The sequence below is a fragment of the Pelodiscus sinensis genome, chromosome 22 (genome assembly GCF_052426305.1).
Source record: "Pelodiscus sinensis isolate ZL-2025 chromosome 22, ASM5242630v1, whole genome shotgun sequence".
Taxonomy (NCBI): Eukaryota; Metazoa; Chordata; order Testudines; family Trionychidae; genus Pelodiscus; species Pelodiscus sinensis.
This window is the reverse complement of record NC_143073.1, coordinates 17178427-17201460: the sequence shown is the minus strand read 5'-3', so window position 1 is coordinate 17201460 and position 23034 is coordinate 17178427. Positions and strand designations below refer to the sequence as shown.

The 23034-nt window shown below is 58.1% G+C and overlaps 3 protein-coding genes across 5 annotated transcripts; 2 read left to right on the top strand and 1 right to left on the bottom strand.

The window, feature by feature from the left end:
• Positions 1 to 288: 288 nt before the first annotated feature.
• ZMYND15 (zinc finger MYND-type containing 15) lies at positions 289 to 10085 on the top strand. 3 transcript variants are annotated; one of them, XM_075907274.2, is made up of 13 exons: positions 294 to 836; positions 1315 to 1537; positions 1613 to 1768; positions 3197 to 3357; positions 3812 to 3967; positions 4105 to 4191; positions 5784 to 5900; positions 6076 to 6164; positions 6382 to 6483; positions 6561 to 6690; positions 7421 to 7479; positions 8378 to 8538; positions 9887 to 10085. In XM_075907274.2, exons 1-13 carry the CDS (start codon positions 500 to 502, stop codon positions 10065 to 10067), a joined length of 1959 nt encoding a protein of 652 aa, XP_075763389.1. In that variant the 5' UTR covers positions 294 to 499; the 3' UTR covers positions 10068 to 10085. The 3 variants fall into 3 exon arrangements, with proteins under 3 accessions (XP_075763392.1, XP_075763390.1, XP_075763389.1); XM_075907277.2 differs by lacking the exon at positions 3812 to 3967 and having other exon boundaries at positions 289 to 836; XM_075907275.2 differs by lacking the exon at positions 5784 to 5900 and having other exon boundaries at positions 293 to 836.
• A 212-nt stretch (positions 10086 to 10297) lies between these two features.
• Positions 10298 to 17931, top strand: TM4SF5 (transmembrane 4 L six family member 5). The gene is made up of 5 exons (XM_089772432.1): positions 10298 to 10768; positions 16198 to 16278; positions 16453 to 16592; positions 17096 to 17288; positions 17833 to 17931. The coding sequence occupies exons 1-5, from the start codon at positions 10598 to 10600 to the stop codon at positions 17845 to 17847; spliced, it is 600 nt and encodes a 199-aa protein (XP_089628558.1). The 5' UTR covers positions 10298 to 10597; the 3' UTR covers positions 17848 to 17931.
• Positions 17932 to 18724: 793 nt separating this feature from the next.
• On the bottom strand, positions 18725 to 20231 carry VMO1 (vitelline membrane outer layer 1 homolog). Its single transcript, XM_006114627.5, has 3 exons — positions 20001 to 20231; positions 19701 to 19795; positions 18725 to 19170 (listed from the first exon to the last, which is right to left on the bottom strand). Exons 1-3 carry the CDS (start codon positions 20163 to 20165, stop codon positions 18858 to 18860), a joined length of 573 nt encoding a protein of 190 aa, XP_006114689.3. The 5' UTR covers positions 20166 to 20231; the 3' UTR covers positions 18725 to 18857.
• Positions 20232 to 23034: the final 2803 nt, after the last annotated feature.

Genomic DNA, 23034 nt, shown 5'->3' with positions numbered 1-23034 from the left:
AGGGTGTGAATGCAGGGTGGAGGTTTGGTGGTTCAAGGTGGACATAGAAGGGTGCAGGGTGGAGGTCTGGGGATGCAGATTTGGAGTGCAGGATAGAAGTTTTGGGGCACAGGGTGGACATTGGGGGTGCAAGGTGCAGGATTGGGGATGGGGGCAGGTTTGGGGATGCAGGGTGGAGGTTTGGGAGATGTGGTGGCTCAGGGTGGTTGTTGCAAGCGCATGATGCAGATTTGGGGACAGGGAAATGCTTTGGGGGACAGGGTAGAGGTTTGAGGTGCAGGGTGGCTTTAGGGGATGTAGGATGCAGGTTTGAGAATCCAGGTTTCGGGTTTCAGGGTGCAGGAATGGGGGCAGAAGGTGAAGATTTGGGGGCAGGGTGGAAGTTTGAGGGTACAAGATGCATAGGGGTACAGGGTGCAGGTTTGGGGCAGAGTGGAAGTTTGGGGGTTCAGGCTGGATGTCAGGTAGTTGATGGCTCTAACCCCCAACTGGCTCCCAGATGGAGTTCGTCACTGGGTACCGAGCCGAGGTTCTGGACCTGGCTGAGCTGCTGCTGGGCTGGCACCGGCGCCAGGCAGGGGGGCCCCGGGATGGGCAGCGCCAACGCCGGCAGGAGGGGCACGTCCGGCGCCTGCCCCCTGACCCTGCCCTTTGGCTCCTGCACCTGCTGCCCAACCCTCGGCTGGCCCTGGGACTGGCCCTGCCAGGGGGACGCCAAAGGGGGTCAGTGGAGCCCCGGGGGCGGCTCTGCGGGGAGGATCCCCTGCAACTGCATGACCTGCAGCGGGCAGTCACCTTTCTTCGCCTCGATGAGGAAGATGAGGGGCCGGAGACAGGTACTCCCCAGACCCACTGAGAGCCTCCCCATTCCCCACGGGGCAGCCCTGTCTTCCCCTCCACCACACCCACTGACAGCCCCCCGCACCCGCAGGGCACTTTGTCTGCCCCTCTCCCACACTAATTGAGAGCCCCTAATTTACCACAGGGCATCTCCTGTCTGTCCCTCCCCCTCACCCACAGGGCACTTTGTTTGCCCCTCCCCCATACCTACTGACCGCCCCCTGACCCCACAGGGCACCCCATCTGCCCCTCCCCCCCACACATTGACATTTCCCCTTTCCCCACAGGGCAACTCCTGTCTGCCCTCCTCTCCCAATCCAGAGTCCCCCCATCTCCTCCTTCCTCTATTTGCCCCCCCCCCACTAAGCACGCCGATCCCTCCTCCCCTGCAGGCACCTGTCCCCACAATTCTGCAGGGCCCCTCCCCTGCCCATCTCCTACCCTCACTGGTCTCATCTTGGCCCCTACCCCCAGGCCAGGCCCTGCTGCACATGGAGCACCTCCTGCTGGTGACGGATGAGCATGGCACAGTGATGGGCCTGGATTTCCAGCTGGGGGCCCCGCCACCGGCCACAGCACCCACCCCACTGGAGCAGCTGGCCCTCAGCCTGCTGTGCCACAGCATGGCCTGCCCGCTGGGTGCCGGGGAGCCCCGCCGGCCTCGGCTGCTGGCTGTGGGGGACCCCGCCTTGCACAAGTGAGTGTGACCGGGTAGGGAATGGGGACTCTGTGCCTTTCCCCCGCCCCACTGACCCCCCCACTCTCTCTGTAGATCACTGGAGCCACTGCTGCCCCGGCTTGGGGTGCGACTCAGCCCGGGGCCTATGCGGGGCTGGGGGCCAAAACCAACCTTCACCTTCCCTTCCATGCGGGTGCGGGCCTGCCACGTCTGCAAGCGGCACAGCTTCCAGGGGCGACTGGTGCCATGGTGAGTGGGGTGTAGGGCACAGGGACCCTTCCACTGCACCCTTAGGCACATTCCCAGATGCCCCATGGAGGCTGCAAATGCCAGCCAGGGAGGGAAACACAGCGGGTGCCCGCTCTGTGCCCACTACTGACAGGCCAGTTCACACTCTCTCAGTGCTCACTACTGTCGTGCCGGCTCACACCCACTCCGTGCACACTACTGCCAGGCTGGCTCACGCCCACTACATGCACTCTCTGCCATGCCCACTCACACTCAGCCTGTGCCCATATTGTCTTGCCGACTTACACCACTCCGTGCTCACTACTGCCAGGCTGATTCATACCTACTACATGCCGTGTCGGCTCACATCCACTCCGTGCACACTACTGCCAGGCTGGCTCACGCCCACTACATGCCGTGTCGGCTCACACCCACTCCGTGCACACTACTGCCAGGCTGGCTCACGCCCACTACATGCCGTGTCGGCTCACACCCACTCCGTGCACACTACTGCCAGGCTGGCTCACGCCCACTCTGTGCACACTACTGCCATGCCAGTTCACACCCACTTTGTGCACACTATTGCCAAGCTGGCTCACACCCACTCTGTACACCCTAGTGTCATGCCGGTTCACATCCGCTCCATACACTTTACTGCCGTGCAGGTTCACACACACTGTGTGCGCTACTGGTTGGGATGATTTTGTTGGGATTGGTCCTGCTTTGGGTAGGCAACTGGATTCAATGACCTCCTGAGGTCTTTTCTAGCCCTAGGATTCTATGATTCACACCCACTCCATGTTCACTACTACCAAGCTAGCTCACACCCACTCCATGCACACTACTGCCAGGCCCCCTCACACCCACTCTGTGTATGCTAATGCCATGCCAGTTCACACTCACTCTGTGCATGCTACTGCCAGGCCGGCTCGCACCCATTCCTCGCACATTACTGTCAGGCCGGCTCATACTCACTCTTTGCACACTACTGCCAGACCAGCTCACACCCACTCTGTGCACACTCTGCCATGCCAGGTCACACTCACTCCATGCCCACTGCTGGTTCATTGTGCATGCTCATGCTCACTCTGTGCGCACTACTGGTGCCCCGTGCCTGCTTCCACCTGCTCTGTGCCCACTGCTGGTGCCCAGTGCTGGCTCACACCTGCTCTGTACCTGTGTCTGGTGCCCCATGCCACCTCACACCCACATTATGCTCACTGCAGGCACACCCATTCCACCTTACACCCACTCTGTGTCCTCAGCTGGTACTCTCTACTGGCTCACCTCTTCTCTGTGCCCAGAACTGGTGCCTCGTACTGGTTCATGCCCACATAATGCCAGCTCACACCTGTTTCATGTCTAGTACTGGTGCCTCATGCCTGCTCACATCCCTTGTGGCCGTGCCTTGGGGCAAGCTGATCTTCAATCCCTCTTTTCTCTCTCCAGCCAGCAGTGCCGAGCCGTGCTGTACTGCTCTGAGCGGTGCCGCACAGCTGACTGGGCCCGCAGCCCCGAGGACGCATCTCACTGCTCCTGGTGCCAGCGCATGGCTGGATACATGTCCCACGCCCGCCAGCTGGCCGATCTGCCCTTCACCTTCACCGCAGGTGCAGGGGGCGGGGGAAGGACTCCCCTGTGGGACAGGATCATGGTGTATTTATGTGGGAGGGCATGAAGCTGGCAGGAGCTGGAGGCCTTCAGGGCAGGGAAAGTTTTGATTGCGGGTTCACCAGATGTGGAGGGGGTCCTGGGCAGTGAGAGGCCACTGGGAAAGGGGGAACATGCGGCACTAGACATGCAGCTCTCTGTGGGACAGTGCTGAGAGGGGGGTAGCGGGCATGAGGCTCTCTGTGGGGTAGTGCTGGGAGCGGGGTAGTGGGCATGGGGCTCTCTGTGGGGTAGTGCTGGGAGCGGGGTAGTGGGCATGGGGCTCTCTGTGGGGTGGCGCAGGGAGGGGGTCCTGGGCATGGGGATCTGTAGTCGGGGCTGGAGGTGCAAAGGGGTGGAGGGCTGCACAGAGCTGGGGTTTATCGGGGCTCCTGGCCTCCCTGTCATTTGCAGAGGTGACGAGCGATGGGTTCAACAAGGAGGGCTTCCTGGCCTCACGGGGACTGACCCGGGGATACTGGGCCCACGAGAGCATGCTGGTCCGGGCCCCTGACTACGGCGTGGGGCTGGGGGGCAGAAAGGACTGGAGACCCATTCCTGTTCAGAGCGGTGAGCATGGGGGGCACTTCAGGGAGTGCCAGCTCCCACGCAGCCCCAGGGCAGGGACCAGCTGCCACAGGGGGTGGGGAGTGGGGGAGCTGTGGCTCCCAGCTCCACTCTGAAACCCCATTTCTCTCTCCTCCCAGGTAACCCCTTCGAAGCGCTGAGGCCAGAGGGGGGAGCTGCTCTGTCCCCCACCACGCCAGAGCCCCCTGCACCCAGGACCTATTTCAGTGAGATGGGGGAGGGACCGTCACAACTGGGAGGGTGGAGCCACTGGCAACAAGGGAGGGACTGGTGGTAGCAGCAGTAGGGAGAGGAGCTAATTCCAGCCAGGAAAGGGGAGTGGCAACCAGGAAGAGCTGAGCAGGGAGCAGTCTCAGATCTTGGAGGGACTGGGGAGAGCTGGGGGAGGGGCCGGTACCAGACAGGGGGAGGGACAGTGAGAGCAGGGGGAGGGGCCGGTACCAGACAGGGGGAGGGACAGTGAGAGCAGGGGGAGGGGCCGGTTCCAGACAGGGGGAGGGACAGTGAGAGCAGGGGGAGGGGCCGGTTCCAGACAGGGGGAGGGACAGTGAGAGCAGGGGGAGGGGCCGGTTCCAGACAGTGGGAGGGACAGTGAGAGCAGGGGGAGGGGCCGGTTCCAGACAGGGGGAGGGACAGTGAGAGCAGGGGGAGGGGCCGGTTCCAGACAGTGGGAGGGACAGTGAGAGCAGGGGGAGGGGCCGGTTCCAGACAGGGGGAGGGACAGTGAGAGCAGGGGGAGGGGCCGGTTCCAGACAGGGAGAGGGACAGTGAGAGCAGGGGGAGGGGCCGGTTCCAGACAGGGGGAGGGACAGTGAGAGCAGGGGGAGGGGCCGGTTCCAGACAGGGGGAGGGACAGTGAGAGCAGGGGGAGGGGCCGGTTCCAGACAGGGGGAGGGACAGTGAGAGCGGGGGGAGGGGCCGGTTCCAGACAGGGGGAGGGACAGTGAGAGCAGGGGGAGGGGCCGGTTCCAGACAGGGGGAGGGACAGTGAGAGCAGGGGGAGGGGCCGGTTCCAGACAGGGAGAGGGACAGTGAGAGCAGGGGGAGGGGCCAGTTCCAGACAGGGGGAGGGACAGTGAGAGCAAGGGGAGGGGCCGGTTCCAGACAGGGGGAGGGACAGTGAGAGCAGGGGGAGGGGCCGGTTCCAGACAGGGAGAGGGACAGTGAGAGCAGGGGGAGGGGCCGGTTCCAGACAGTGGGAGGGACAGTGAGAGCGGGGGGAGGGGCCGGTTCCAGACAGGGGGAGGGACAGTGAGAGCGGGGGGAGGGGCCGGTTCCAGACAGGGGGAGGGACAGTGAGAGCGGGGAGAGGGGCCGGTTCCAGACAGGGGGAGGGACAGTGAGAGCAGGGGGAGGGGCCGGTTCCAGACAGGGGGAGGGACAGTGAGAGCAGGGGGAGGGGCCGGTTCCAGACAGGGAGAGGGACAGTGAGAGCAGGGGGAGGGGCCAGTTCCAGACAGGGGGAGGGACAGTGAGAGCAAGGGGAGGGGCCGGTTCCAGACAGGGGGAGGGACAGTGAGAGCAGGGGGAGGGGCCGGTTCCAGACAGGGAGAGGGACAGTGAGAGCAGGGGGAGGGGCCGGTTCCAGACAGTGGGAGGGACAGTGAGAGCGGGGGGAGGGGCCGGTTCCAGACAGGGGGAGGGACAGTGAGAGCGGGGGGAGGGGCCGGTTCCAGACAGGGGGAGGGACAGTGAGAGCAGGGGGAGGGGCCGGTTCCAGACAGGGGGAGGGACAGTGGCAGGGTTGGCCCCATCTCAGGGGGCTGCTCCCCTGGCACTGATCCCTGTACTCCCCCAGGCTCATGGCAGGAATACTACACATGGCGGGGTCTCCCTCTGGGTTCCCCCTTGGCCGTACTGCTCACCTACCCCCTGAGTGTCTATTACATCGTCACCCAGCTGGCCCCCCAGCACTGTGAGTATGGAGTCTGGGGGGGGCAGGAATCCTCTTTGCAGAAGGGGGTGGAGCTGAGCATTGGGGGGCTTGTAAGCTGGGGTCACTGGTTGGGGGTGGGGAGCCCCAGTCCTGGAGGTCTTGGAACTGGGAGTCCCCTCCTCCATCTGATCCCCCACTGCTCTGCCCCCCCCAGTCCCAGAGCTGAACATCCTGAACAAACAGTCGCTGAAGATTCACATCGTGGAGACGGGCAAGGAGTTCCACATGGCCCCACTCTTCTGGGTGCGCAGGGTCTGGAGGGCAGGGTGCTGACAGATGTGGGAGGTGGGGGCTGCTATGGCTGGAGGATGCAGACAGGGGTAGTAGCCATGAGGCAGGACTGGCTTTTCTGAGGCACACGTGGGTCTGGTTGGGGAGGTGCCCAGGCACCATGTGTATGTGAGGCGGGCAGCTTGGGGTCAGGCCCCACTTCATGACCCCCTGCCCATTGTGCCCGCAGGAGCTGTCGGTGCTGCTGCCCCATGTGGCACTGGAGCTGCTGTTCATAGGGGGCGTGCTGCCCCCCGAGGCCGACGGCCAGCAGGTGCTGCTACAGAGAACGGTGAGGGGGGCGAGGGTGTGTGAGGAAGGGAGCCCCAAGCCTCCCCCCTCAGCTGATCCCCCATCTCCTGTCCGCAGGAGACGCAGGAGGTGCGCGTCTGGCCCGGCCCAGCCCCCAAGGCCAAGGGGGGACGTGGGGGCCTGCAACTGAAATTCTGTGTCCAACCCAGCCCTCTGCTACAGAGCCCGAAGCCTGACCTGGTCATCGGTGAGTCCCTGGGGAACTTGGGGGCTGCCAAAGGGATCCTGGGAGGCTGGCCAGGGGGGCCTGGGTGCTGCCAGGGGAATCCTAGGGGGCTGGCTGGGGGGAGGAGCATAAACCCACAGAGGCCCTGGGTCTTGTCTGGGTAGGCTGGCTGGAGGAGCTAGGAGCTCCCTGGGGGGAGGGCACAGGTTGGCGGGGTCCCAGAGGACTGTCTAGAGTGGTTGTGGGGAACCTTAGGCTTGGGGGCCAGTTGCTGTCCCTGGCTTGCCTGGATCTGGCCCATGAGGCTTGGGACTCATGCTGGTGAAGTGCGGGGGGTGGGTTTGTTTCTCACTTGTGTACAGCCCCTGACTGATTTTTCTGTAGGTCAGTGGCCCCCGACCCAAAAAAGGTTCCCCACCCTGGACTAGGGGAAAGGGCCCAGGTCTAGGAGAGCAGTGGGGAGCTGCCTGGGGGCAAGGGACTAGGCAAAGGGGCATCCTGGAGGGCTACGTACGGGGAGGGGCCCTGTCCAGGGAGGATGCTGAGGGCTGCCTGGAAAGGAAATGGGGCAGTCCAAGGGGAAACATGAGGAGATCCCCACTGCATGGGGTGGCAGTCTGGAGCTGGGGTCCAGAGCAGGGGAGGGCTGTCATTGTGGGAAGGGGCTCCCCAAGGGAGGAGGGGGTGCCCCAGGGGAACAGTGGAAGGTGTCCCTGTTTGTGGCTGAACCCAGCCCCCTTTTATTTCTCAGGGTTCAACTCTGGCTTTGCCCTGAAGGACACCTGGCTCAGCGTCCTTCCCCGCCTGCAGGTGGGTGCCCATGTTGCCCAGAACCTGGCCTCTGCCTGCAACGCCCTACTCTGAACCCCTAAACTGCCCCCTGCTGCCTCAAATGTCTCCCTTCTTGCTGTACTCCAAACTCCCTCCCCCCTCTGCACCCCAAATTCCCTTCTGCTGCCCCCCAGATCTCTGGGTCCCTCGCATGTGTGCTTCTACCACTCTGTGAAACACCTGTCTTCCAGGCAGCTCTTGGCCCAAATGCCTGGCTCCTCAGCAGCTCAGGGCCCGGACACCTGGGTCCCGGCGGCTCTGGGCCCGTACACCTCAGTCCCCGGTGGCTCTGGGCCCGGACACCTCAGTCCCCGGTGGCTCTGGGCCCGGACACCTCAGTCCCCGGTGGCTCTGGGCCCGGACACCTGGGTCCCGGCAGCTCTGGACCCGGACACCTCGGTCCCTGGTGGCTCAGGGCCCGGTCACCTGAGTCCTGGTGGCTCAGGGCCCGGTCACCTGAGTCCCGGCGGCTCTGGGCCCGGATACCTCAGTCCCCGGCCTCTGGGCCCGGACACCTGGGTCCCGGTGGCTCTGGGCCCAGACACCTGAGTCCCGGTGGCTCTGGGCCCAGACACCTGAGTCCTGGTGGCTCTGGGCCCGGACACCTGAGTCCCGGTGGCTCTGGGCCCAGACACCTCAGTCCCCGGCCTCTGGGCCCGGTCACCTGGGTCCCGGCGGCTCTGGGCCCGGACACCTGAGTCCCGGTGGCTCTGGGCCCGGACACCTGAGTCCCGGTGGCTCTGGGCCCGGACACCTGAGTCCCGGTGGCTCTGGGCCCGGACACTTGGGTCCCTAGTTGCTCTTGGCCTGGACGCCTGGGTCCCTGGTGGCTCTGGATCCAGACACCTAAGTCCCCATCTCTCCGTCTCTCCTGCAGGCCCTCCGGGTCCCAGCCTACTTCACAGAGTGCAGCGAGTACAGCTGCGCAGTGGACGAGGCCACAGTCTCGATGGCGACGGGAGGCAGTGCCAGCCCAGCCCACATCAACCCGTTCCGCTCACCCTTCCGCCAGGCCGGCATCGACAATGCCATGCCCTGGTGGGAGCTGGCGCTGGGCAGGGGCTGAAGAGGGAGCTGGGACAGGGGGACCAGGCTTGTGCGGTTGAGTTGGGGGCTGGGCATGGGTGTGGGGGGGCTTGGGCAGGGGGGCTGGGCACAGGGTTGCAGGGCCTGGGGGGGCTGTGTAGTGGAGGTGGGCAGGCTGAGCATGACGGTCTAGGCAGGAGGAGTCTAGGCAGGGCAAACTGGGCATGAATTTGATCTCTGACCGGCTCCTTAGCATGACCTCTGGGCTGATGCAGCCTTGTGCTAGCTGGTGATGTCTGACCCACGCTGCCCCTTGTATTTGGGTGGCTTCTGACCTCGGGAAGAGTGCCCCTCTTATGTGTTAGCATGACCTTTGACCCCATCACATGTTGGGTGACTCCTCACCCATTCTCACTACAGTGACCTCTCACCCCAGATTTGACCCTGTCCTTTGTCTGACCAGAATGACATTTGACCCACATCTTTCTCCATTGGTGTGACTTCTGACCCCTGTGTTGCTGCCCTGTTGCAATGGCCTTCTGCCCTTCTTTATGACCTTTGACCTATTGACCCCCCATCACTTTATTTTTCCCCTCTCTGACTCCTGAGCCATGGTGCCTGCCAATGCCTTTGACCTTTGACCCCTGTAGCATGGACCCCACTGCAATGACTCATGACCCCCATCACATTGCAACATCTTTTGATCCTGTAACCCCGTGGTCACCAACCAGTAGATCGCGATCTACCGGTAGATCTTGGAGGCTCTAAGAGTAGCTCTTGAGCCCTCTCTGAATTGCACACCTGCGCAGTACATTTACATTAGATTTCCTCATTTGAGGAGCAGCTACTCACCGAGCAACAGCACAGGTGAGTAGCTGCGAGGAATGATGGGAATTTTTTTTTAAAGTAGCAGTATAAGGATTGGGGATAGCAAGTGATGGAGAGGAGGAGAATAGAGGGCGGGGCTTCAAGGAAGGGGCAGGGCGGTAGATCTTGGCTTGGTCTGTCATTTAAAAAGTGATCTTGGGTGTAAAAAGGTTGGAGACCACTGCTGTAACCCTTCTTTTATTTGTTCCCGGGATGAGATAGGACCTAGTGACACTAATGACCTCTGACATCAAGTCAATTGACATTAAGTCAAATGACCTCTGACCCTTTGCCTAGGTACTGTAAATAGCCTCTTGCCTCTTAGCCCAATAAGCTGTAGCCCCAGGTATATTGTTTCTGATGACCCCTGATCTCATCTCTGCTCTGGTGATCTTTGAGCTCAGACTACCTGTCCCCTGACCTCCCGTAGCCATGACCTCTGACCCCTGCTGCCCGTCTTTGCCCTATTTCCATGCCTCTGATCCCTCCCCAGGTACTCCAACGCCTTCATCTTCCACCTGCTGTACAAGAGAGGGGCTGGGGGTGCACGGCGGCCCCCAGGGCCAGCCCCTCCCCCAGCTCCCAGCCTTGCCTCCCAGGGGCCAGAACCCAGCCCAGCTCGTGCCCACCGGAAGGAGAAACGGCAGAATCGTGGCGGCCGCCGGCGCAAATAATAAACCTGCCCCAGCGAATGGAGCCTGCGCCTCATTACTGTGCAAACTCAGGGTCCCCCTGCAGATGTTCCCATCCTGCCTCCACATCTGGTCCCGCCAGCTAGGCTGGCACTGACATCACCCGCCCCTGCTGAGCCCAGTGCCACGCCCCCAAGGCCAAGCCAGGACTCTCTACCTGGCACCGGAGATAGGCGGAGACATCGCATCCACACCAGCCCTTTGCCCAGCTTATCACAGAGCAAACATCCTGGGCCAAGCAGATACAGCTGGAAACCCAATTCCAGGCAGCAGCTCCCCCCAGCTACTCCCTGCTCTAGGTAGCAGCTCCCCTCAGCTCTGGATCACGGCTCCCCGCAGCTCCAGGTAGCGGCTCTCCCCAGCTCCAGGCAGCAGCTCCCCCAAGCTCCAGGTAGCGGCTCCCCCCAGATCCCTCCAGCTCTAGGTAGCAACTCCCCCAAGATCCCTCCGGCTCCAGGCAGCAGCTCCCCCCCAGTCTCTGGGTAGCAGCTCCAGGCCTTCCTGTCTGCACGATGTGCACGGGGTGCTGCTCACGGCTGGTGGGGCTGTCGCTAGTGCCCATGGCCCTGGCCTGCATCGTGGCCAATGTGCTTCTCATGTTTCCCAATGGGGAGACCAGATGGACTGACCACATCACCCTTCAGGTCTGGCTGATGGGCGGCCTCTGCGGCGGGGGACTCATGGTGAGTGGGGCAGCATGGGGGAAGACTCCTGAGCCAGAGCAACCCCGTCTGTCCTTCCTTCTGTGCCACATCCCCTATGCTTCTCTCTGTGCCGTGTCTCTCTCTGCACGTCACCCATCTGTCTGTGCTTCCCTGTCATGTCATCCCATCTGCCTGGCCTTTCATATCATGTCCCCCATCCGTCCATCCCTTTCTGCCACATCCCCTGTCTGTCCCTCTGTAACATGCTCCCCTCTCTCCATCTGCCCATCCCTCCCCACCTCCCCCATCTCTCTGCCCTCTTCCCTGGCTCCTGTGGGCATGTGGGGAGGGGGGAGAGGGATGATGGGGTGATCAGGGGGGTGGCTCTGGGGGGGAGGGTTGCTCAGTCACCCTGCATGCTGCTGGATTCACGAGGATACAGCCCTGACCAGTAGCCTTGTGTAACAAGGGGGAACCTCGGGGCATTGCTGAGAGGGTCAAATCAGACTGAATTGCTTAGACATTGGATTACTTGCAACCCAAAACTGGGGATCCCCCAATCTAAGGCACCAAACTAGCCACACAGAGCACTTCTGTTCAGCACACTGGCCAGCAAGGAGCCACATAAGCAATTCCTCCAGATACTCCCATTCTCCTGTGCAACAGCCAGCACCGCTCCTCACACAGGTGAGAGATTCTGAAAACCCATCTCACCAGCTCCAAACAGGTTCTTCCGACCCCAATGGACCAGCCACATCCTGGGTCAATTTATATGTCAGCTCCCCGCAAAGGAGCAGGCTGCGTTGATCCTTTGGATTCTAACCGCTAAAGGTTTATTCATAACCAGAAACTAAGGGTGAGAGAGAAAGTTGTTAAAGGGATCAAATCCACACACCAATTGCAGAGTTCTTGGTGTAGGTTTGCAGCAGAGATGATAAATATTGGCTTCTCTCTAGTCTCTGGAGCACATCTGCAGCTTAGATGCTGTGAAGATAGTGGATTGTGAAATGAACATACAAATCATTGTTGCAGCCACTGTTTTATGTTTGCACCAAACCTTGTACCAAGTGGGCCATGTGAGGTGTCTGTTGAAAGGTGAGTCACTGAATCTGTTTATACTATTTGTAGGCATGTCATTGCTGTATTTGAACCTGTGAGTCTTGGCTCTGTACACATATTGCGAATATTTGCTTCTGGGAGACACCAGCATGAAGTTGGACCAGCCTATTGTGAAAAGGCTACTAGTTCAGTGAAGTATTTGGCTGTCAATGGGCCTACAGCTGATGAACTCCTCTGTGAATATTCAGACCAGCATGTGAGCGATGGCTGCATGCAGGCATGAACAGTGACCGGCTCGTGTGACAAACTCCATCTTGCAGCATACTTTCATGCAGCATGAACAATTGGAGTCCATGCACACGGGCAAGGGTATTGAGCTAATCATTTATGAAGGATCTTTGCTATGAAGTGAAACCTGAAAGGATTTGGTGATGTGCTTGTATTGCAAATATCTGAGACCTTTTTTAAGACAGCGGTTTCTTCTTTCATTGCTACAAGCCTGCACCAAGAACTGTGCAATTGGTGTGTGTATTTTATCCCTTTAATAATTTCAATTTTCTTTCTTTCTTTCTTTCTTTCTTTCTTTCTTTCTTTCTTTCTTTCTTTCTTTCTTTCTTTCTTTCTTTCTTTCTTTCTTTCTTTCTTTCTTTCACAAACCTGTAGATTTTAGATTCTAATGATTTGGCACAGCTTGCTCTTTGGGTAAGATCTGAGATATAAATTGACTTGGGACTCTGGCCAGTCCTTTGGGATCTTTTTCATTTGGTGAGTTTGATTTGTTTTTCATAACCTCTGTCATGTAGGAGGTTTCTGGGGGCACCACCGAGAGGGTTAAATCAGGGTAACTTGCTTAAAGACAGGGCTACTTATAGCCCAAGACTGGGAGTCCTCCACTCTATGGCACCAAACAAGTCACAAAGGGCACTTCTGTCTGCCACACTGGCCAGCAAGAAGTCACACAAGGAACCCCCGTAGACATCCAGCTTCTCCTGTGCCACAGCCAGCACCTCTCCTTACTCAGATCAGAGGTTATGAAAACCCATCTCATCTGAGGATGTGGCTGGTGGACAAGAAACCAGAGGATCTGCCCAGCACAGGGCAGCTGGTGGATGAGTTTACAGACAGCCGGTCTGGAATCCCAGAGGCACCAGCTCACAAGAATGCCAAGCTACATCTGATGCCCTGCTGCAGAGAGAGGAGTCTGAACTTCCCCAGGTTAAAGTGATTCAGCTCAGTTTGGTCTTGAAGGGGGGAGAGATGTGATGAAGTGGTGTTGGGGGGATTTCATGCCCTTTGTTATGTTGCTGTCCTGTAGTAACCCCATGGGTGTGCCTCAGTTTCCCTGGGCACTGCACCAGTACCTAGATGGGGATTGGAATTTCGGTGTGATAGCCTCCCCCATGTACACAATGCCTGTTGCTTTCTGCAACCTGGGGTGTGTGACCAAATGACACCTTTTGCCCAGGATATAGGACAAAAGCCAGAGGCAGGGCTGGGACAGGCTGCTGAGTGTGTGAGTGAGTCTTGGCTGGCTTGGAGTGTAGGGAGGGGGCATTGATCCCCCTCTCCCTCCCAGGATAGATGGTGCTGGCCGCTTCTGGCTCCTGTGCTGACAAGTCTGCTCCACGCTGTGTCCCTGCTGCGTAATAAACCTTCTCTTCTACCTACCAGCTGAGAGTCACATCTGGCTGCGGATGGGGTTGCAGGGCCTGGGAACTCCCCCATACCTCGGAGACTGAATATGAGCAGCATAAACGGAATCAGTAAATCATCAGCTTTCAATAGCTTTCAGCTCACTTTGCTCCTTTGTGTAGATTTGATGCAAACGTAACAGAGTAATGTCATACCCTCTAGTCTGTATAAGGAGTGGTCAGGAGAAGTTGGAGTGTCTAAGGGTATGTCTACACTACCCTCCTAATTCGAACTAGGAGGGTAATGTAGGCATACCGCACTTGCAAATGAAGCCCGGGATTTGAATTTCCCAGGCTTCATTTGCATAAGCCGGGCGCCGCCATTTTTAAATCCCGGCTAGTTCGAACCCCGTGCCGCGTGGCTACACGCGGCACAGAGTAGCTAGTTCGGATTAGGCTTCTAATCCGAACTAGCTGTACTCCTCGTGGAATGAGGAGTACAGCTAGTTCGGACTAGGAAGCCTAATCCGAACTAGATACTCTGTGCCGCGTGTAGCCGCGCGGCACGTAGTCTGCACTAGCGGACATTTAAAAATGGCGGCTCCCGGCTTATGCAAATGAAGCCCGGGAAATTCAAATCCCGGGCTTCATTTGCAAGTGCGGTATGCCTACATTACCCTGCTAGTTCGAACTAGCGGGGTAGTGTAGACATACCCTAAGGGAATTGCTTGTGTGACCTCTTCTTAACCAGTGAGATGAACAGAAGTGCTCTTTGATAACTGTTTTGGGGTTCCTTAGAGTAGAAGACCCAGAGTCTTGGGGTAGCCCCATCACTAAACAATTCTCCTTGATTTGATCCTCTCAGCAGTGCCCCCAGAAATCTCCTTTATTACAATGGGTCATTGAGTCCCTTGTTTAGAGCTTTAATTGGTAGCAAAGACCTTCTCAAGGTGAGAAGCCAGATTGAAGACAATATGGAGAGAGCCCAGGGCTCTTTACGCCCTCAGCCAAGTGGAGGGAATCCCATAGCTCTCGCTGTGGAAAAGTACCTCCCAAGATGGAGGTTGGAATCATGTGGGCAAGTCGTGTCCATACATAACTCAGTTATTTGCAGGCTCCCGTGCTGGTCTGAACGATCACAGAAAAGCTCCTCAGATGTGGATTGGCACCTCCCAAGGCCCATTGTTAGTCAAGTTCTGCTATTCAACCCAAATATCCCTTCACAATAGGCTGGCCCAGCAATACAAGCACGTCGCCAATACTCATAACTTCCAATACAGTGCTCCATGCATACGAATGGCACGGTCATAGCCAGCGAACCATACGCTTTCCATGGACACCTCACTTGGGCCACTTTGGATGAGATTTGTTGCAAACAGAACAGTGGTCACAACAGTGATCTATATGGTCATATTTTAATCAGAGAAGGCCACAGCTTAGTCTGCCTGGTCTGTCTCCACCTGTTGTGTGACCCATGGAGGCAAAGGAGTTGGTTTACCTCCCAAGGTGCCCATGGGCACTTGGAGGACTGAATGTTGCCTCCATTGGCCTCCTCTCCATGGGCATGTGTGGCACAGATCCTGGGGGGGGGCAGGGTTCATTGGTGGATATGCCAAAGATATGCCCCGCCCCGAGCCACCTCGCAGGGAACTTTCCTTGGCTTGGGTTCCACTGCAGGCCGATATCCCACTTCTCACACCAACTGCATCCCACCATGCCTTGTCCCAAGCATGCCCTCGCTCCACACCACTGCCTCTGGCTCACCAGCGCTGCCCTTTTGCCTCCTCAGAGCTTTCTGTTGGGGCCTCGACTACCAGCTGCTTCTTCTAACTCATTTTCCAGGGCCTGCAAAACCCCTCCTTGATCAATGCTGGCTGGCTTTGCAAAGTTCAGCCCCCTACAGTTAAGAAGGGGAGGCCAGGGTACAGCTGCCAGCCTGGGGTCCTTGGCTCCATGGCTCCACCAAGCAGCTGCTGTTCTCCTGGTCTCCAGCTGGGTCTTGCTCTTCCTTCAGGATCAGTCCTCCAGTTTCACTGCCTCCATGTCTGAGCCTCCGGCTCCCAGCCCTCTGCATGCTCTGCCCCACGAGTCCCCTGTACTGGAGCCCACTGCAGAATGACCTGTGATTCGCTACCCTGCGTCAGACAGATTTTTGTGTGTGGACAGAAGCGGGGCGGAGGCGGGTTCCTGGATCTCAAACCGGAGTGGATGCCAAGGCTTGGAATACCACATAGGCAGTCCCAGAGATCTCACCTCTTAACCCTGATCTCTTGGCAGCAGGTGGCTTGGTGGGGTGGTCGCCCCTAGTTTCTTGCAGCTCCTCCACATCCCACTGGACACTCAGGACACAGCAAGGCAAAGCCCAGAGGGAATCGGAGGCAGACATACCAATGTCTCCACATTCCCAGCCTCCTCACATTGGTCCTTTCCCCATAAGGAATGACATTGACGAGGGTGGGAGGAACAGTAGGAGGGGCAGCGTGTGGCAGGCAGGGGCTATCCCGACTCCAAGCAATGGGTGCGGGGGGGCAGAGATCCCATGCCAGGGCCTCTCCACATTAGCTTTCCTTTTCAATTAAGTGCATGCACCCCATTGACCTTTGAGCTGGAGCTGCTGTTATCAGGGAGCCAGTGCTGATATGGGGCCTTATCAGCCAGCTGGGGAGGATGGTTATGCGCTTGCCTAGGAGGGGTCTGGGGAACTGCCTGACACTGGATAGGACTGAATGGGGGAGAGTTGTGGGCTGTAGGTTTTGACATGTATACTCCCCACTTCAGGTTCTCTGCCCCGGGCTCTCGGCCATCCGCGCTGGGGGGAAAGGCTGCTGTGGAGTTGGATGCTGCGGGAACCGGTGCCGGGTACGGACCCCACCCCAATCCTTCTTCCTAGGGGTAGGGATAGGGAAACTGGGGAAACAGCAGGAGGGCAGCTGGGGCGGCAGCATGAGGTATGGGAGGGGCTCTGGGGTGAGGAGGGCAGTTGGGGGACAGGCATCTGTGCCCTGAGCTCACCTCACCCTGTTTCCCCCCCAGATGCTGCGCTCTGTGTTCTGCTCGCTTTGGGGTGCCCTAGGGGCATTTTACTGCCTGGTTGTGTCCGCGACTGGCTTGGCCAAGGGGCCAAGCTGTGAGAACGCTGAGGGTATATGGAAGTCACACTTCGAGGACAGCAGGTATGCCCCACCCCCATAATAACTTAGGGTATGTCTACACTACCACCCTAGTTCGAACTAGGCTGGTAGTGTAGACATACCCTTAGGGAGTCCCCCAGCCAGAGCCCCCTCCAAGCCCACCACAACCCTGACAGCCCCCCAAACTCTGACCCCCTAGTCCCACCTCTTAACCTCTCCCTTCTACAGCTCTGCCCCCCAATCCAGGCCCTATCCACCCACCCTGGGGTGCCCCATTGCACCCTCAGACCTTGGTGGAACTCTGCAAAGAAGGGGAAGCTCAACTGGTGGGTGTCTCCCCCCGACCCCAGAGGAGACCCCTGGAGAAACTGAGCAGGCATGGGGGGGATGTAAAGCTAATACCCAAACTCCCATGCTCCCTGCCCCCTCCCTGATCCTGCCCTCCCAGGGATCATGCTCCCTCACTTCCCTGGTCCCTCCAAACTAGCCCCCCTGCCCCCGATCCCCAAACCATGATCACCCTGACCATGCCTTCCTGCCGGCAGCAAGAACTACTTGGCGAACCGAACGCTCTGGGAGCTCTGCGTGAACCCCCCACAGGCGGTCCTGTGGCATGTGGTGCTCTTCTCCATCACCCTGGGGCTGGGGGCACTGGAGCTGGTGCTGTGCGCTGTGCAGGTGGTCAATGGACTGCTGGGAACCCTCTGCGGGGATTGCCGCAAGCCAGCCGAGCGCCAGGTGAGAGGCGCAGGCAAGCTGAGTAAATACCGGGCCAGAGCACACAGAGTGCTGGGTAAATACCCAGCCAGGGCATTCAGGCAGTTGGGTAAATACCTGGCCAGGGCACGCGGGGAGCTGGGTAAATACCTGGCCAGGGCACGTGGGGAGCTAGGTAAATACCCAGTCAGGGAATGCAGGGAGCTGCATAAATACCCAGATAGGTATAAATCCCCACGTGCCGTGGGGAGCTGGGTAAATACTCAATGAGGGCATGCTGGGAGTTGGGTAAATACCTGGCCAGGGCATGCGGGCAGTTGGGTAAATACCCAGTCAGGGCACGTGGAGACCTAGGTAAATACCCGGCCAGGGCATGAGGAGAGCTGGATAAATACCCGGTCAGGGCATGCGGAGACCTAGGTAAATAGCCGGTCAGGGCATGAGGAGAGCTGAGTAAATACCCGGTCAGAGTATGCAGAGACCTGGGTAAACACTTGGTCAGGGCATGCAGGGAGCTGGGTAAATTCCCACTCACTAACTGGCTATGTCTCCTGTTCTCCTACAGGGCGAAGGCCTCTGAGTCACTGACACCCCAATGCATTGAAGGGGCCCCTTCTCCCTTCCCAGGGAGTTCCTTCTCACCATGCCATCACTCTACCCTCCCTGTTTGTCCATCCCAGAGAGCTTCAGGGGAGGGTGAAGCTCTTTGGGGCTCAGTGACTGCAGGCCAATTGGACCCCTATTGGGGGGCTCCAGCAGGGGCCCTCAGCCTGCACTATCCTAGTCTGAAGATCTCAGGACCCTTCGTAGATCCCCCAGCTTATTCCTCCCCCGCAATGGAGTAAAAACCCCACATGGCTCCCACCTGGTGCTTGTGGGTTTCATTGGGAGCACACTGGGGGGAGGGAGACCCGATTCAGAGAGAGGGCAGTTAGGAGGAGGGGCAGTGAGGGATTCAAACTGCTAGAGGTCTGTGTGACCTTCATCCCCAGGTCTTCATGGGAGGCAGATGGGGATGTGGGGCGGGGGATAAACCTTGTGGAAGAGGGTGGGATGGCAGGGGAAGAGGTTAGAACTGAGAGGATCAGGTAAAGCTGGGGGCTTAGGGGTGGAGCCATTCTTTCCACTGTGTCCTTGATGTGGGTGTATCATAGCCCCCTGTGCCCCTACCCCTGGCCCCAGATTTTCACTCACTCCCCAGCCAGTCAGTCCCTGCTCTGGGGCCAGGTGGGAGCTGGCACCCCCCACAGGGGACAGCCCCCAGGCCGCACTCCCTACCCTCCTGAGCCAGCTAGTCTGTCTGCGGGGAGGTCAGGGTATTGGAGACTCCAACCCTGCCCCTCCAATTCCCACCTTCTGTCCTTCCTTAGCTGGGGGAGAACAACCATCCTACTCCCCTACCCTCTCCAGCATTGCCAGGGTTGCAACCACCCAATGAGACACAGATGCCACTCAGCTCAGGACCAGAACAAATGCTTTATGGGGGGCAAAGGGGGCCACACACAGGGCTGGGCTGGCCCAATGAGCCCAGCTAAATTATTGTAGTTGTGGGGCTGTGGTGGTGGAACTGGGAGTGGTGCCCTGGGTGGACTAGAAAGTAGGGGTCTCGCTGCAGCATTTGAAGTAGACGTCGTTCAGTGCCGTGTTGTCACCTTTCTCCTGGGGGGCCTCTACCCTACTGGCCATGGAGCAGATGCCATTCTGGCCACAGGAGAGGCTCTGGGGACCCCACGTTCCCCAGCACCGCCCAGCCCCCTGCAGCTCCGTCCCATCCGTGCAGTAAAACTTGATGTTGTTGGCTGCTGTGTCATCCTTGAGACCCTGACACTTCTCCACCCGCAGGCGGAACTGAGTCAGCCGCTTCCCCGGGGGGCATTTCTTCATCTGACTCCAGTGGCCCCAACTGGGAAGAGAGAACAGGTCAGCTGGGCATGGCCCACAGGAAACACGGCCTTCCCTCCCACCTTCTGCCTCTCTGACTTGGGGGCCTGCTGCCTTAATATCCTACTTTTGCCACCAGGATCCCACTATCAATCCCACAATCCTGCTGCTACCACTGCTAATGCAATATCAAGACAACAAAACCACCACTGACACCACAATGCCACCCCTGCCACCATTAACCCACTGTAAATACCACAGTCCCACTGCTGAAACCATGATCTCATGACTGACGCGTCTAACCCATTGGCAATATCACAGTTCCACTCCTGACATTACAATCCCACCGCTACCACTACTAGCCCATTGTCAATACCACAATCCCACCACTGACACCACCGTCAATAGCATCCTTCCATCTCTGCCACCGTTATCCTCCTGCCAATCCTTGCCCTGTTTGTGACAGCCACATTCCAGTAGTATGCATGGAGCCCACTGTCCATTCGGCCACCTGCCCACACCTTCTGATGGACCCATCCTTGCAGTACTCACGGCCCCACGTTGGACTGGATGGTGGTGCCATCGGAGCAGGACAGCCGGATCCCATTCAGTGCTGTGTCATCCCCAGTGAGCTGGGGTGTCTGTACCTGCAGGGGGTTGGGGGGCAGTGAGAATGGGCATTAGAGATTAGATTGTTCCCCGTCACTTCAGTACAAGGAGATGGGGGCATATGGGTGCGGGGAGGGAAAAAAGCAGAGGAACTCTCGGCTGTGGGTCAGGGAATCTGAGTTAGGGAGCAGGGCAGGGGGAAGAACTCAAGGAATGGGGCAGGGAGAGCCCAGGAATCTTTACCTTAATGGCGAACCCATCGGCAAAGCTGCCTTTGGGGCAGGACTGTTCTGGGCCCCACGTCCCCCATTTCCCTCCATTGCTGACGGTGATCTTGGCCTGGCCCCATGCACCCTGCAGGCAGCCACAGAGTACAAGCACAAGCGTGGCATGCAGGGAGATGTCCATGGCTGGGCGGGTGAGCAGAGGGAGCCAGCTGTGGATGTGCAGCTCCTGGCATGGGATGGGGTGTTTTGTACTGGGGAGGGCAGGGTAAGCTGAGTTCTGCCCTGTGTGGGCAGTGCAGAGGGGCTGGTCTCTGTGTCTGTTAGTTCAAGTCCAGGGCTATAATTAGGTTAATCATGCCTCCACAGCCCCAGGGCACATGGCGCAAGGTTCCTGCTGCCACCCACCCAGGGCTCTGCTGCCTCATCGGCCTGACTCTCGGAAACACCCAGAGCAAACACGTCATGTAACAGCATCTCTGGCCTCATGCCAAACAATGCAACTGTCTCCTCTGGCACCCACAGTGCCTTTATGGTACCAGGATCCCACTGTTCCCACTTTGGTCCTGGTATCCAGCTTTTTGACATCACTATGCCGTTCCGGCCCCAGGATCCCATTGCTTACTCCACTGTTATGGCTTCAGACATAGTATCTCACTGCTAACACCATGATGCTGTTGCACCAGGATCCCATCGCTGAGCTCACTCTTACTGCTTTGGATGTAGTATCCCACTCCTGATACCTATGCTGTTATGATGACAGGATCCCTTCAATGACCCCAGTTGCAGTATCCCAGCTCTGCCACCAGAAGCCTTCTGCTAGCCCCCCGATACTGCTTTGGACATAGCCTCCCACTGCTGCCATCATGATATCAACTTCCCACCACACCTCATCTGTCCCTTCTGGCACCAGGACACCCCTATTGCCAGTTACATGGGTGGGGCTCACCCCCTGCCTTTATTTAACCCCTTTGTGAGATTGTCCCTTAAGACAGCCCACATTCACTGGATTATAAATTGGCTTACTGATTGGTGTCCCAATGGACCTGTCCGTGGGGAATCGTCAGTGAGTGGGAGTGTTCCCAGTGGGTTTCTGCAGGGTTCGGGGCTGGGCCCTGCACAAGTCAGCTGCTTCATCAGTCACCTGCAAGAAAACAATCTCACCCTGATAAACTTGCAGATGACCCAAACCTTGGGGGAGTGGGAAATATGGGGAGGAGCCGGTTCAGAGCCATGTGCATCACAAGCCAAAACTAGGTTTGAAGGTGGTTAAATGCCAGCGTATATTTGGTGCATCGGGCAGACGTAGGGCACAGGGGACTCTCCTGGGGAGCAGCAGCTCTGAAACACATCTGAGGGGCAAGGTAGCTGATAGGCCAAACCAGAGCTCCCGGCACGACACTGGAACCCAAGGGGCTCTTGCGATCCTGGCTGCATGAGCAGGAGCCTTGTGTCGGGGCAGAGCGATGATTTTACTCCTGGATTGGGCCCAGTTCTGGTACCCGCTGCTCCGGCATTGGAGAGGGACGAGAGATTAGATACCCGGCCTTCGAGTGGAACCAGCAATGCAGGGTCGTGTCAGAGTCTGGTTCAGACGACATTTCGGGGAGGCAGGTTAGGGTCCTAAGAGCTCTGGTCTGGGAATTGCTTTGGGGCTGGTGTCGAGCCAGGGGCTTGTCAGAGCTAAGGAAGGGTGGTAAGGTCACAGGGCTAGCAGTGCAGTCGGGATGACTCACACTAGCTCTCCTGGCAGAAGCAAACTTGCATTTTTCCATGGTCTCCGGGAGACCCATCTTTGGTTCTCCCTTCCCGCATGTGGCTGTGCCCAGGATGCCAGCAGGACCTGGACCTGTCTGCTCACACCTGGCCCCCTCATTGTCAGCTAATTGCCTTGGACCTCTGTGGGCATTCCCAGCAGCTAGGCAGCTGCTGCTAAGAGGTGATCTCCACTAGTATCTCCCTCCCCTGGGAAACGTCCCCCCAGCACCCACCAGGTGCTGAGACATAATGCATCAGGGAAACTGAGTCACACCACCAGTTCACACTAAGATTGCAGCAATTCCTGCCTTCTCCGCACCTGATATACAATTTCCCCTGTTGCATGACAGCTGCCCCACCTTTCCATTCCCCAGAAACACCCAGAACACGCAGCTCCCAGAGTCACTCACAGTAATTACAGGCTGTCAGGCTGACAGAGATCCTGGGCGAGGTACAGCCGCAGGTGACACAGGGACTCAATTAGCAAAGAATGTAAGGAGTGCAATGCGGTGCATGCGGCTCTGTGGGCAGAAGGCCTATGACACTGCCTTGGTGTGATTACTAACTTATGTGATCCAGGAAAGAAGGGCTGCTGTAATAATCGTAAAACCAGCGAGCAATCCTGTGGCACCTTAAAGACTTGTTACCACACACACACACACACACACACACACACACACACACACACACACCCTCTTTACCCAGTTCCTAGGGCTCAAGTTTCAACCCTGTGAATTTACACACCCATCCTTACCCAATTCCTAGGGCTCAGGGTGTAACAACCCGCAGGTTGGCAGGATCTTTAGCCATTTGAAAGAGCCTCACACAGTAATATCTGTATCCTCTATTTATTGACAATTCCCAAACAAGCTAAGCACACAGGCTACGTCTAGATTGCATCCCTTTTTCGTAAAAGGGATGCAAATTAGACGTATCGCAATTGCTAATGAAGCAGGGATCTAAATCTCCCCTGCTTCATTAGCATAAAAATGGCTGCCGCTTTTTTCCAGGATGGAGCTTTGCCGGAAAAGAGCGCCAGTCTAGACGCGGATCTTTCGGAAAATAAAGCCTTTTCAGAAAGATCCCTTGACTCCAGGCCTTATAGTAATGGCTGCTATTCTTCAGTCTGGCTGCAGAAGGCGGATTTGGTTCAGGCCTAGCACAGACATTCCAACATGGCTACGGAAAAGCCATATTGTTACAGACTAACCAATTTATCTGGGCACAAGCTTTTGTGGGCAAAGACCCAGAGGCCGGTGAGGTGTCTGGCTTGGTACCACACAGCTTTTGGGTTG

Bases quoted from the DNA above. Each gene is read 5' to 3' on its own strand.
- TM4SF5 (XM_089772432.1), top strand. From the start codon at position 10,598: ATGTGCACGGGGTGCTGCTCACGGCTGGTGGGGCTGTCGCTAGTGCCC. The intron at 16,279-16,452 runs GTACGGACCCCA...TTTCCCCCCCAG, and splicing joins GCTGCGGGAACCGGTGCCGG to ATGCTGCGCTCTGTGTTCTG. The intron at 16,593-17,095 runs GTATGCCCCACC...TCCTGCCGGCAG, and splicing joins TCACACTTCGAGGACAGCAG to CAAGAACTACTTGGCGAACC.
- ZMYND15 (XM_075907274.2), top strand. From the start codon at position 500: ATGGAGTTCGTCACTGGGTACCGAGCCGAGGTTCTGGACCTGGCTGAG. The intron at 1,769-3,196 runs GTGAGTGGGGTG...TTCTCTCTCCAG, and splicing joins CAGGGGCGACTGGTGCCATG to CCAGCAGTGCCGAGCCGTGC. The intron at 3,358-3,811 runs GTGCAGGGGGCG...TGTCATTTGCAG, and splicing joins GCCCTTCACCTTCACCGCAG to AGGTGACGAGCGATGGGTTC.
- VMO1 (XM_006114627.5), bottom strand. From the start codon at position 20,165: ATGGACATCTCCCTGCATGCCACGCTTGTGCTTGTACTCTGTGGCTGC. The intron at 19,796-20,000 runs GTAAAGATTCCT...AACCCCCTGCAG, and splicing joins CCGATGGGTTCGCCATTAAG to GTACAGACACCCCAGCTCAC. The intron at 19,171-19,700 runs GTGAGTACTGCA...CTCTCTTCCCAG, and splicing joins ATCCAGTCCAACGTGGGGCC to TTGGGGCCACTGGAGTCAGA.